Below are 14,463 nucleotides of genomic sequence, written 5' to 3'. Positions count from 1 at the left end.
GGCAGCTAATCCTGTACAATTTTGTTTGTGGCTGTACTCTCCCCATTAGACATTCTGCAAGGGAAAGACCCAGGCTGTCGTATTTGTCCAGCTCACAAGGGGCCCTGCACAGGACATGACCGTGCAGGAGGAGCTCAGCAAGTATTTGCTGCCTAAATGACTGAAGCCAGAGGGCAAGCTTTCTGGATTTTCAAGTAAAAGTGAGAGAAAGGAGTAATATAATAGAGGGCAAAGTCATTGAATCTTTGGATTTTAAAGCAGGAAGGCTTTAAAGCTGACGTTTCTCTCCCACATGTACTCCTATACACATTTTTTAAAGAGCAGGGAAAATGAGGTTAAAAAACTCACCCCAGGTCCCTCAGGAAGGGGCACTACCAGATTTTGAACCCAGGTCTTTTGACTCCAAATGCAATATTTTTTCCCACCTTAACTATCTAGAAAAGAAATGGGCAATAAAATTAAAACTCAGTGATAGGATTTATCACTGGGGAGGCAGTGCTGCATATGGGAAAAGGCTGAGCTAAAAAATTCAGGTTATAAGTAAATAGAGGCCAGAAGCCTTAGGGTCAGAATTGGTTAGTCCTTTCAGAGGGGATGTACCAGAAGGTCCAAGATTCCCCAGCCTCTGGCTTCCAGGAGACATCTAATCTCAGGCCCCAGAGGAATTGTATTCCCTCCCCTCCCCAAAAATCCACCCCTCCTCCAAACTTCCCTATGCTTATTGAAGACATGACCATCCTCTTCCAGTCACCCACTTTTATATCTTCTGAGTCATTCTCAACTCATTCCCCTCCCTCACTCCCATATCTATTCAGTTGCCAGGTCTCATCCATGATACCTCCCTCCACAGCATCTCTCAAATCCGTTTCTTTCTTGCCATTCAAGGGTCACTAATTTGACTCATTCTTTCATCACCTCTCATTTGGATGACTGCAATTACCTCCATTCTTCTAGGTTTTGCTCTTTCTAGGTTGTCTGTCTTCCACCAAGCTGTGCAATTAATATTCCTAAGACATAGGTTTAACCAATTTATTCCCCTACTCAAAATGTTCACTGGTTTCCTGTTGCCTCAAGGACATAATACGAACTCTTCAGCCTGGCATTTGAAATTCTCTATAATCTGGTATATAGTAGGTGCTTAATAAATGTTAATTGACTGCCTGATGCCCACCTACTTTTTCAAATTTATTTCATATTACTTTTGTATATTCTATATCTTTGCCAAACTGGCCTACTGGTTCCCCCCCCGCCCCAAACTCAATATGTCATTTCCCATCTCCCAGCCTTTGCATAGATTGACCCCCCACACACACACACACCTCTTAGAATCCCTGGCTTCCTTCAGGGCTGAGCTCATTTGTCACTTCCTTGGGAAGCTCTTCCTGATTCCCCTCAATTCTTAGTGCCCTCCATTTCCCCCAAAATATAATATACATGTATGTGTCTATATACATGTGTGTATACACACACACACACATATCTGTGTAAATGTTGAAGCCCCCAAAATGTAGGCTCTTTGAGGGCTGAAAGGGCCTATTTCTTCTTATCTTGATATCTCCAGTATCTAGCATTGTGCCTTGTACATGTTTCTTTAATTGAACTGAACCGAATGTGCTTCTGTAGCTGTCAGAACAATAGAGATGGATGCGAGTTCTTTAGATGGAGGTCACTTGATGACCTTGGAAACCAGCCATAAGCCTAGGGTCTTGTGACACACTGCTTTGTCTAGGGGCTGAAAATGTCATTTGTGTCCCAGCATCTATTCAGGCTGGAAATTTAATTTAACTGTCCTAAACAGAAGCATTTCATAATGGGATTTAATAAGGGAAAAAAGTTTGGTACAAATAATCTAATCTTATTTTAAATATGTGTTTCAAGGCAATGCCAGTTCTGATTCCTTCTTCGCCTGGTTGTCTGCCCTGTACATTTCCCTCAGGCAGGTAGCAGCTCATCTCTGTCACCCCCTGACTGGCAAACAACATTTCTCGTCAGTCCAGCTCAATTCGATTCAATTCAACAGACACTTATTAAGAGCCGATTACGTGTAAGGCCCAGGGGGAAAGATACAAACATAAAATGGGACAATCAGAGATCGCTGGCTATGCCTACACAATCCCTAAACATTCAAATGAAAAGTGAAATGCTCAGTCAGCTCGCATAATGTCCATGGTCTATATTTGGGGAAACAGGCAGAATGAATTTACTTAGCAACCCAGTTTTAAATTTTTTCATGCAGGTGTTATGATATCTCAAAGTCAGGGCCATTTAATAACCTACCCCAGATCACACAGCAGGCCATGGTGGATCTACAGAGGCCCCTTATCTCAGCACTTGGGCCAGGTGCAATGTCCATTTTATATACCCACTTTTTCTTCCCCAAAGTTTCTAACCCACCCTTTGATGTAGCAGTCCTACCACTGAGCATGTACCCCAAGAAAGTCAAGGTCTAGGGAGCCAAAACACAGAAAGAAAGGTCGTGTGTGTACTAAAATGTGCATAGCAGTATTTTTTTGTGTGGTAGCAAAATACTAAAAATAAAGTAGGTATCCATCAATTGGGGAATGGCTAGACAAACTCTGCTATGGTAATTAATAGAATGTGCGTCCAACTTCTGTCTCTTGAATTCCAGACCTACATTACCAGGAACCTGCTAGATGGCTCCAACTGGACATCCATCCACATCTCAAACTCAATATGTCCAAGACAGAAGTCATTATCTTCATAAACATACACGTGTGCACATGTGTGTATGCACACACACGCATGCATCTATGCCTACTCCTCCAAATTTCAATTATCTTTTTAAGGGCACTACCATCCTGCAAGTAACCCTGGTTCATAACCTTGGAATCATCCATAACTTCTCATTCTCTCTCATATTCCATATGCTGATCTCAGGATTCAATACAATGACCAGTCTCAGTCCCAGAGGACAGATGATGATGGCCCCTGAGGTTTATGATCCTGTGATTCTCTTGGAGGAGAGGTAAGGGACCATGAGTGTGGAATGATGGAAACACTGTAGTCTTGGTTGCCATATTGGTTGGTTTTACTTAATTGTTTTTCTCTGTTACAAAGTAGAGTTCTATGGAGAGGGAGACATATTGTGAAATGATTATGGAATATAAAAACAAAAGAGACTAATAAATAATTATTAAGTTTTCAGTCTTGCTCCTTATCTTCTATGAGCAGGCAATACCCAAGAAACAATAATTTCCAAATTCTTCTTTTAACCTAATGTGCTACCTATGCATAAACAAAAGGCTGCATTCTATAGGCTTTGACAGTGAAAGTACCCCTAAGCCTTGCATTGTTTGTCGTTCTAAGGATATTTCACACACATGAATGTGGCCAGTATGATTTTTCATATTCACCTATCCATAATCTGAGGGCCTACACAAATTCCTCAAAATGGAAGAGCTCATAAAAGTAATCCCTCCATCTCTGGAATCGAGTATTGGTTCATTCACTGACTAGCACCCAGTTGACTTTGGTCAATATCCCATCCCCAACACACATACTCTCTGGCTAACATCCATCCAGTCCCCAGCATAAACATTCTAGTCCTGATCACTCTTGGCCCAGTGAATAGTCTCTACCCTCCTACTTTTGAGGTCAATGCTTTCAGTCACCCAGGATGGGCAAGTTTCAGTTTTTCTCTGGAAGATGACACTTCTTTCAACAGCCACTCCCAAGTGACCACACTTTGGAACGAACAGTCTCAGCCTTCTTTCTCACTAAGTCAATAGGTTAAGTTGATCAACAACAGACAGAAATTTCCTCTGTGTGTGTATGTGTGTGTGTGTGTGTGTGTGTGTGTGTGTGTGTGTGTGTGTACTTTTTAACCTAAGGTTCTGAACTCATTAAAAATATTTTTATTAATAAATTTGTTATTTATTTTAAACATTCATTTAAAAAAAATGTTGAGTTCTGAATTCCCTTCCTCCTGTCCACCCTCCCCCAACCATTGAGAAGGCAAGCAATATGATATCAATTATACACATGAAATTATGCAAAACACATTTCTGTATTAGCCATGTTGTTAAATAAAAAGCAAGAAAAATAAAGTGAAAAAATTGTACTTCAATCTGCACTCAAGAGTTCATCACAAGGTTTTCTTACCAGCCCCAAAGGGGTAGAATATCACGATAGCCTCCATTTCATTAGAGCTCAGCTGTGGAGGGTTAATGCTAGGCCTGGTCTGAGGCTGTCCCAAAGTAAGCCAGTTTCTTTTGAGATTCAGCTGAATCACCCTTCTCCAGTAAGTCTTTCCTGATCTCCTCAGTTACTAGTGCAAAAATGGGGAATGTGGGGTCTCAAGGCCACATGTGGCCTTCTAGGTCGTCAAGTACAGCCCTTTGACTAAATCCAGACTTCACACCACAAATTCCCTTAATAAAGGATTTGTTCCGTAAAACTTGGACTCAGTCAAAAGGCTATACTCAAAGACTTAGAAGGTCACATGTGGCCTCTAGGCCTCAGGTTCCTCACCCTTGTGCTAATGTCTCTTCTCCAAATTACTTTATTACTTTGTATCTACTGTGTGTGAATGTATGTGTGTCTGTGCGTGTGTATGTGTGTGTGTATGTCTGCCTTCCCTGATGTAACATAGACTCCTTGATGGTAGGGACTGTTTTGTTTATGTCTTTGTTCTTCTTTTTTGAGGGTGGAAGGCAAGGCGATTGGGGTTAAGTGACTTGCCCAAGGTCACACAGCTAGTAAGTGTGTCAAGTGTCTGAGGCTAGATTTAAACTCAGGTCCTCCTGACTCCAGGGCCGGTGCTCTACTCACTGTGCCACCTTGCTGCCCCTTGCTTATGTCTTTGTATTCCTAGTGCAGTACCTGGCATATAGTAGGCACTTTTGATAAATACGTGTTGATTGACTGACTAAGCCCCTTAATTCGAGGGCTGCTCAAGAAAACATGGATCTCCAAGACAGATAAAAGATTAATCATCTGTGCAAAAGGTAGGATGTTTTCACAACGCTATCTGTAAACCTAAACACTTGCTAAGCTCAATTTTAAACATGTGGAAGAAAAGAGACAGACAAAAAAATCAAGACAGAGAGAAAAAAAACAAGGCAGAGAATAAAAATTTACCGGCCTTGACATTTTAATGAAAATAAGCCAAAAGGGAAAAACCCATGTTGGCTTTTATAAACAGCTCCTAGGAGAATTAAGAGAAAACATCATAACTCTTTCCCCTGAGGAGTCATAGTGGAACTGTGTCTTTGGGGAGTGTTTCCAGGCATGGGAGAATTTCTCAAAGGTTCAATTCTAGTCTCTTCTCACCTTCTCAGCCTAAGCCTCTAAGACTAGGTCTCCTGACCACAGTGCCCTAGGGAACAGAACCTAGGCCTCCAATCTCCCAAATTGCCATGGCATGGCATGGCCCACTCTAAGTGCATAAGATTTCTATGTAAACACTATCACCTGTCCATTCTCTTATTAGGTGTGGTTTGAGAACTGGTCTAGTCCAGGGAATCTGGGAAGACATTCAAGAAAGGGTTATTCTTTGAAATAAAGATGAACCTGATCTCAGGCCTGCTCCCAGAAAAGAGTCTACTTTATGATCCAAGCAGTTTTGTGTGTAGTATGTCTTCCCTAGAGTCTAAAGGCAGAGAATGAATTTACTATTGAAGGCAGGGGTAGGTATAGGGGACATATGAGAGGTGCAAGGGACTGAGCCAGCTCACAGGAAGGAAAAGAGGGATGAGTCTTTTCCTAGCTGTGCAGAAGAACAAGACTGAAGGTAAGCGAGGGAAAAATCAAGCAAGGAAGTGACCTCTACAAACCTCTCCCCACCTAGAAATGAACCTAAAATGTACCTTCTAAGACTCAGTTCTGAGACTGCATCTCTGGACTTCTCTTTATTTGTCTCTCCACTGTCTGGTCCTCTGTGGTCTATGAGAGCAGAAACCTGAAAGTATGTCAGGTTTGTTTAAAGGGCAGTCAGGAAAGGGGATAAACCAGGACTGCATTCAAACCCTGGCTCTGCAGCTGGGCGAGGGAAGGCATAATTCCGGCAGGCAGTATTCAGAGATAGCACAGAGGAAGGATGGGGACATTGTGGCAATAGGCACAGAGAGTCAGCCTCAGAATAAGATGACGTGGGTCTAAGAGCTACCTCTGACACATACCAGACCAATCAGGAGCAGCCACAGTGGTCTAGAAAAGCCATTTAGCCAGAGGTGGGAATGCCAGTGTGGTGCCTCACCCTGAAATCCAACCAATCTGAAATTGGCTGTGCCTTTTAAGATTGGCATACTGGCATCTAGACTGGCTGCACAGCAATCTCAGTTTCAGATAAACTGGCCCAAAACACCAGCTCACACACAAGAGCACCTCTTCTACAATGCCACATGGGGAAAGTATCCTTTCTGTACCAAATGATCTTTTTAAGGCAGGCCAAGAGATCCCTTGGCATATATGTTTTTGTTTATGTTTATGTATATATGGAGATAGATAGATATAGATATATAAATATAGATACATACATAAACAGCTAGGTGGCACAGTAGATAGAGTGCCAGACCTGGAGTCAGGAATAACCAAGTTCAAATCTGGTCTCAGAAACTTATTAACCTGTATGATCCTGGGCAAATCACTTAACCCTGTTTGCCTCAGTTTCCTCACCTGTAAAATGAGCTAGAGAAGGAAATGGCAAACCACTTCAGTATCCTTGCCAAGAAAACCCTAAATGGGGTCACAAAGAGTTGGACATGACTGAACAACAAAATGTGTGGATAATATATATATATGTAATATGTACATACATATTACCACACAAACATATATGTATGTATATATGTGTATATTAATTTTTATAGGGTGACCCAAAAGTTAGTACAATTTTAAGCTATTAAAGCCATATTTTAAAGTTTGAGTCAGCTGCTTCTAGAAAAGGCTTAAGACCAGAAAGTCTTATCTGATTTGGGGGGCAGGGAAGGGACAGGCAATCTGGAAAGGCCGCAGCCAAAGGTATCGTCTAAAAACTGTACTGATGCTATGTATATTTTTATATATTCTTCTTGTTTCCCCTATTATAACATAAGCTCTTTGTGAGCAAAGGTCTCTTCATTCTTTGTATCTGTAAACACAGCACCTGCCACGGTGATTGGCACATAGTAGGTGCTTGATCAGTGCTCCTTGACTGATGTCTGTTGACCAATGATAGGCCATTCTTGTTATGATGATTGTCACTACAATATTGATTGCTGGAGGAAGCAATAGCAGCACACTTTTGGAGGGGAGAAGGGCTTTGATTTCATTCTTTCAGATAGTCCCAGTGGGGAAACTCCCTGCACCAAGGCAGATGGGCAGCTGTTCCGTTGCTTACAGCTTGACAGAGGTGCCTATCAACACCCGCATGGTACTATGATGTAAGCTACAGAGAGGCAGGATCAAGGTTGTGTGACCCTGGGTAAGTCACTCAATCCCTCTGTGCTCTAGGCAACTCTCTAAGATGCATGGTTGAGGAGAAGGTGCCAACCTGTTTTGGTAGAAGGAGTGTCTTCATCTGGGAAACTCCTATACCAGCTCAATCCCCATATCTCTATAAGATAGAGGCAGAGATAGATGATATAGTCATAGATACAGTAGATGTAGGTATATGATATAGAGAGAGAATAGATATAGATATAGACATATTGAGTCTGTCATAAAAGTTTTCAGGATTCAAAGGCATTTTCCACTTTCAATACCAGAAACCTAATGAGTGAAATAAGCAGATCTGGAGAAACAATACGTACAATGCCGACAACAATATAAATAGAAAGAACAAAAAAATGAAACTAAACACTGTGTAATTATAATGACCATGCTGGGGCCCAGAAAACAGATGAGAAAACACACCTCCCTCCCTTCTTCTGCTGGGGTTGGGGGTGGGGGGGGAGGTGGAACATTGTATGTATTGTCTGACGCTGTTGAGGGGTTTGTTAGTTTTGCTAAAATGCCTATTTTTCCCCTTTTTTCTTTTTTATTCTTTGTTACAAGAGCAGGCTTGCAGGAGGAAGAGGGGGAGGGATACAGCTGGAAATGAAACTGATGTAAAAACAAAAGATATCAATAAAAATGTTTTTAATGAATCAAGACTGCCCAAGGTCTGCCTTGATGCTCTGTCAGGAGTGGAAGATTCAGAAATAGCCCAGTAACTAACCAGCTGCCCTACTGCTTATGCTCACAGCCTTAGTCCCCACCTTCATCACTCCAAACCTGTCAAGTCACCTCAACACCCCCTTCCCTCATACAGCCCCTGCCCCTTCTTATTCCTCTCTGATGCCAAACTTCTTCAAGTTGTCCATATGTATCTGGCGTCTCTACTTTCCTGTATCTCTCTCTGGTAAGCCCCCATTCATCCGACCCCTACTGCTCTGTTGGAACTGCTCCCTCAGAGGGAGACAATTGCCCCCAGATCACCAGCTTTCATCCTCATTGACTTCTCTGCATTAGGTGGTACTTCTGACTACCAGCTCCTTCTCAATACTCTCTTCTCCTTAGGCTTAGATTCAATTGTTCCTAGCCTTGCTCTCTACATTTTCTCCCTCAACAATCAATCTTATTTATTCCCATGGTCTCCACAAATGACTCGCCAAGCTGAGATTTCTCAGTTCCAGACCACATCTCCGCCTGCCTGTAGAACAGCAATGATAAATAGCTTGCATTTACACAGAGTTTCAAGGTTTGCAATGTGCTTTACAAATATCATCTCATTCTTATCCTCACAAGAACCCTGGGGAAGTAGGTACTACTGTTACTCCCATTACAGTTGAAGATGTGGAAGCAAACTGAGGTTAAGTGACTTGCCCGGGGTCACACAGCTAATAAGTGTGTGAGGTCAAATTTGAAGTCAGATTTCCTGACTCCAGGCCCAACACTCTGTCCACTGGACCACACAGCTGGCTCTAATGAATGACACATCAATTTTAACATGAACAAAACTGAGTTTATTATCTCCCCCACCCCAACCTCCTCCTACTTCTGACTTAACTAACCCTGCCTAACACCAGTATTCAGCCTGGTTCCCATTTTCAAAACTCGGATCCCCCAGACCTCATATTTAATGAGTTACCACCAAGACCTCACATAATACCTGCTTTACCCTCCTCTCGTGCGTATAACATGCTCTATTTTATATTATATAACCATTTGAACGTATCACATGCTCTTTTTTGAAGACAGGGACCTGAGGTTTTAACCTAAACTCTCTCCTCTCACCTAGCACGAGTCTCCACAAATGCCAGACACTTTGTAAATGCTCCTTGAATTGAAAAAAATTTGAGATAGGTGAGTTAAGTATCTGGTAAACTGATCCCTCCATACCCACCCTTTTATAGGCAAGGTTTGTTCAGAGTTTAGCCAGGAGCCATAACCAGGCTATTGAAATCCCCCAACACGGTTTGAAAACAGAGTCTTTTTTTTTTTCCTTTTACAAGCTGAGAAATTTCCAGAAATTGAATAGCTAGAAGAAGTTCTAAATTTATGATTTCTAATTGCCTCTGCACAATAGCCTATTATTTCTCTAATGACCATCCTGGCTCACTGTCCCCACATCCCTCCAGTCCCCCAGCTGGGTCCATTTACCAACCCTCCCCATTCTCCTCCCACCCCGCCTCCTGGACAGCCCCCAGGCTCAGCCCAGAACAAAAGCAGAGGAATATAAGGAAAACCTGGCTGGGCCTGCCCCAGCTGTGCACTCTGTTCCTAGTAACAGCACTCTTGCCTTATTTCATGGCCAAACACTTGTCTTACAACCCTTTCCAGTAAATGGGTCACCATCTTACTTCTCATTTCCAGGCTCCTCCCACGGTGGCCCTCCCAAGACCCCAGTTCCTCCAGGATTGGGGCCCTTGACTTATTTTTATCAGTCTTCCCAGCAATCAGTCATGTCCAGTTGTGTCCAGAGCCTATATTTGGGTACTCATTCCCTGATAGCAGACTTCCTAATGCCAAACTTTTTTTTGGAGGGGGGAATGCAGGGCGATTGGGGTTAAGTGACTTGCCCAAGGTCACACAGCTAGTAAGTGTGTCAAGTGTCTGAGGTTGGATTTGACCTCAGGTCCTCCTGACTCCAGGGCCGGTGCTCTACTCACTGTGCCACCGAGCTGTCCCTAATGCCAAACTTTTACTGAGTCCCACACGTACCACCAGATCTCCCTAATGCCCACTGCCTGCCTCTAGACTTTCTACCTGTCACCTACGGCCACACTCCCAGGACTCTGCCTGCTGGCCCAAGCGTCCTCCTCTTATTACAAGCAGGTACCTTCCCAGGTGGCCTTCCCCCATCACCACGTAGACTTTCTTATCTCTAGTCCAGCCTGTCCCAGAACCTGCCAATCCTGTACTAACTCAGGCTTTAATACTGATCATTTTTTACCATTTTGACCCAAGAACAAACTCAAAGGCCAACTTCCATTTCTCTTTGTATTATAGCAACAGATCTCAAAGTGTAGTCCTCACCCCTGGGGGTCCTGAGATCCTTTCAGGGGGCCCACAAGGACAAAATCATTTTGATAAATATGCCACTACATTATTTGCCTATTGCAATACTCCTCCCTAAAATACACTAACTTTAACTCCCTTTTCCAGCTTCATTTCTGTGCGAAGCCCTATTTTATTCATACATTTCAACCAATAGAACACATCCCAACAATTTGAATGCAGAAGCAGATAGGAGAATCCAAGCTGTTTTTGACTAAACCACGCATAAAAGCAATTCACAAAAATGTGTAAAGCAATGCCACTCTTTTCACTAAATTTCATTAAAATATATTATTTATATTAACCTATTGTTATTTTAAAATGAATCAAAAATAAATATTTTAAATTGTATAGGTTTTCATTTCCAATGTGGCAAATATCAATAGATATAACCCACATAACCAAAAGCTCTTTGGGGGTACCCTCAATAATTTTTGAGAATGACAAAGGGTCCTAAAGCCAGAAAGTCTGAGAATTGCTAGCCCAAGAAGAAACAGGTATAGTTTCAGTTCCCCTTCTTCCTTCTTAGCATAAATGTAGCTCTGGAAATAATGTGGTATAGTGGGGAAAGCACAGAAGTTGGAGTCTGAAGAAGTGGGTTTGAACCCAGTAACTTTGATGCTGTGTGAACCCATCACTCACATACTACGTGACCTTCGACAAGTAATTTGAACTCTCTTAGGGGGCTCAGTTTCCTCATCTGCAAAATGAGGGGGTCAAATGAGGTGACTGGCCACTAAAGTCTCTTCCAGATGACAAATCATGACCCTATGAATAAATGATGATGATGATGATGACGATTAATAATAAATATTACCGGGAAGGACTGAAATTCACAGCTACCAGCAGGAGGAGATATCATGAAGTTTCAGAATCTGATCCCAGGCTGGTATTTCAAGTATCACAGGAAGAAGGGGTCACTGACCATGTAATTAATGGACTTATTCCCACCCTGGCCTGGGCTGTGGGAGAAAGAGGCGGACAAGAGCAATATGTACCCTCTCTATGAAGACCTTAAGATATTACACCCTTAGACAACTCTTTCTCCTCTTTCCCTCCCCTTACTGCCCCCTACCCCCTACTCAATTCCTATTGCCCTGGAACTAAAGGGTCACCACTTGTAATGTGCATCCTGGGAAGAGTGAGGCCAGGTAGCAGTGCGAGGTGTCTTCCCATCAAGGCTAAGGCTGCTGTGAAAGAAGGACCTCTCCCTCCTGCTGAAGGGGCACTCTTCAAACAACACCTCTCAACCATGAGCTGGGAAGGATCCTGAGGTCTAGTTCCAACTTAGCTCCAGCTCACCCCTGTCATAAAAAAGCCCACAGGTGAGCTAGGAGATGCACAGACCAGAGGACAGTAGCAGTTCTAGCTTCTTGACCTGGAAATTACCTGCCACTAACTGACTTCCTGATCCTACTTTGGTCTAGGGTCTCAGGAGTAGGCTGGAGCACACAGGATTTTAGGTTGGGGAGGACATGCTCCCCCATCAGTTGGAGTCCTGCTCTGTTCTCCACAGTCAGGCCACCTTAATTCCGACAATTAAAGTTTAGATCAGAGGGAATTCAGAAAGAGAGAAAAGGAGGAGGAAGAAAGACGAAAGAAAGGGATAAGGAGGGACAGGTAGGTGACACAATCAGGGAAGGGAAGGGAAGGGAAGGGAAGGGAAGGGAAGGGAAGGGAAGGGAAGGGAAGGGAAGGGAAGGGAAGGGAAGGGAAGGGAAGGGAAGGGAAGGGAAGAAGAGGTGAGCATAGCCTGCATACGTACACAGAGCATTGGTGAGCCTCTGGGGCTGGTGATAGTGTACCATGGCCACACACAGTGTGTTCAACGCCACGACACAGAGCACAATCCAGTAGAAGGTCTGGGCTTTCACCATGCGGCGTATGAAGAAGCGAAACATCTTCTCTTTCCTTCGGAAATAGGAGGAGCTGTCATTCTTTCCACTCTTCAGACTAGCTCGAGCAAATGGTGAACCTGGATACAGAGGAACCCAAAGGACAATCATCATGCATCCCCAGCCCATCATTACCTACCCCTACCCTCCTACCTCACTCTATTCCCTCTTTCAGCTTAGATGGGTTATGTTCTAAGGTCTCTTCTATTTCTGACGGTTCTATGGTCCCTTCCAGGTACAAAACTTGATGTTCTAAGGTCTCTATCATCTCTGACTCTTCGTGATCCCATTTGGGGTTTTCTTGGCAGAGATACTGGAGGGGTTTGTCATTTCCTCCTCCAGATCATTTTATAGATGAGGAAACTGGGGCCAACAGGTTTAAGTGATTTGCCCAAGGTCACACAGCTAGTAAGTATCTGAGGCCAGATTTGAACTCAGGAAAATGAGTCTTCCTGACTCCAGGCCCAACACTCTATTGGAAAAGACCCTGATATTGGAAAAGATTGAAGGCAAAAGGAAAAGGGGATGACAGAGGATGAGATATATACATAGTGTCATGGAAACAATGAACGTGAACTTGGACAGACTTCAAGACATAATGGAGGAGAGAAGGGCCTGCTGCACTCTGGTCCATGGGGTTGAGAAGAGTCAGACACACCTGAGTGACTGAACCACAACAACCAGCTCCAATGCATTATGTTCTAATGTCTCTTGCATCTATGACACTCTACAATCTAAGATTTCTTGCAGCTGTGATACTCTAAGGTCCTAAGGTCCCTTCCAGTTTGAACAGCTTATGTGCTAAGATCTCCTTCAGCTGTGACACTTTATGTTCTAAGTGTCTCTTCTACCTCTACCAGGTACTTTCTAAGATCTCTTCCAGCTGGGACAGTAACGTTCTAAGGTCTCTTCCAGCTCTGATGGGCTATATTTAATGTCTCGTTTGGTTCCACATACATTTCGCTACCTCAACGTGCTGATTCACCTGAGTGGTTGATATCTGAGATTCAAGCTGTCCCCTCATCTTCAACTTTCTATTCCTACAGTCCCCTACTCTGGTCTCTTCATCCTCACTTCTCATCTGGACTACTATAACAGCTTCGTACCTCTCCCCATAAGTCCAGACTGGCAGAATAATTTTCATAAAGCTCAGCTCAGACCATATCACTCTTGTAATCCAACATGGTACTCTACCACCTACAGGATTAAGTCCAAACTTCTTGGTCTGACATTTAAAGCTTACCAACTTCCTTTTCTGTACTTTCCTAAAACCAGCTAAGTGCTGCCGGGTTCCTGTGCACAATTTACTCCTTCCTGCCTTGCTTCCATGTCTTTTCATGAGCTGGTCCTCTGCCTAAATGCCTTCCTTCCCCTCCCCTCAGCACCTTAGATTGTGCCAGAAAATGCTGTCACTGAGCCAGGAGGAGCTCTGTGGCTCAAGTCAGAAATTCCCAGGCTAAGTTGCAGAATGGCTGCAGGTTTAGCGTTTAAAGAGCAACTTATGCACCATATGCAAATTTGGTGCTGAGAGGAAGTTGGGGAGTTGGAGCAACCCAGTCAGAAGAAGACGGAAAATTACTCCATTCCGATCAAATAAAGACAGACAATCAGAGGCTTTCATGCACAGCAGTGGCATCATACTGTTTTTCTCTCTTCATGCTTGGCCGTCAGGAAAAAGAAACAGAAACTGACAACAGGGAACTTGGAAGAACAGCTGGGGGCCTTCCCTCAGAAGGCTAGAAACAGGAAGTAGATGCACCAGTGAAGGGAATTTAAGCCTGTAATAAATCAAATCTACCTGGCCCTTTGACACTAAACTGCCTTGAAGCCCTAAAGTACAGGCACTAGAACCAGAGATGGGTATCTACTTTGGTAAAGCCTTCTGCTAAAAGTATCAAGATCAGGGGTGTTAAAGATCAGGGAGGTAAAGTTGTGCCCTACAAAAGTCTGGGATGAAAACTAGGACTGAATTAAGCAGTTATTGATAACAGTTAACCATTAATGGGAAAGGTACCTATTTGATGTAGGTGTTTCTAGTGATTTCAGCCTTGCTCCAAATTATAATCTATTTAACCATAACTATTTAATG

General features: G+C 43.2%; 1 protein-coding gene across 1 annotated transcript in view; it reads right to left on the bottom strand.

Moving 5' to 3' along the window:
• Positions 1-14,463, bottom strand: part of CACNA1B (calcium voltage-gated channel subunit alpha1 B) — a 257,782-nt gene that overhangs the window by 150,899 nt on the left and 92,420 nt on the right. Inside the window, exon 12 of the mRNA XM_036750823.1 lies at positions 12,245-12,454. Within this exon, the coding sequence (XP_036606718.1) occupies positions 12,245-12,454 (210 nt within the window). The remainder of the gene's footprint in view (positions 1-12,244; positions 12,455-14,463) is intronic.

This window comes from Trichosurus vulpecula, chromosome 3 (assembly GCF_011100635.1).
Source record: "Trichosurus vulpecula isolate mTriVul1 chromosome 3, mTriVul1.pri, whole genome shotgun sequence".
Taxonomy (NCBI): domain Eukaryota; kingdom Metazoa; phylum Chordata; class Mammalia; order Diprotodontia; family Phalangeridae; genus Trichosurus; species Trichosurus vulpecula.
The sequence above is the reverse complement of the archived record's forward strand: the minus strand, read 5'-3'. Positions and strand labels throughout refer to the sequence as shown.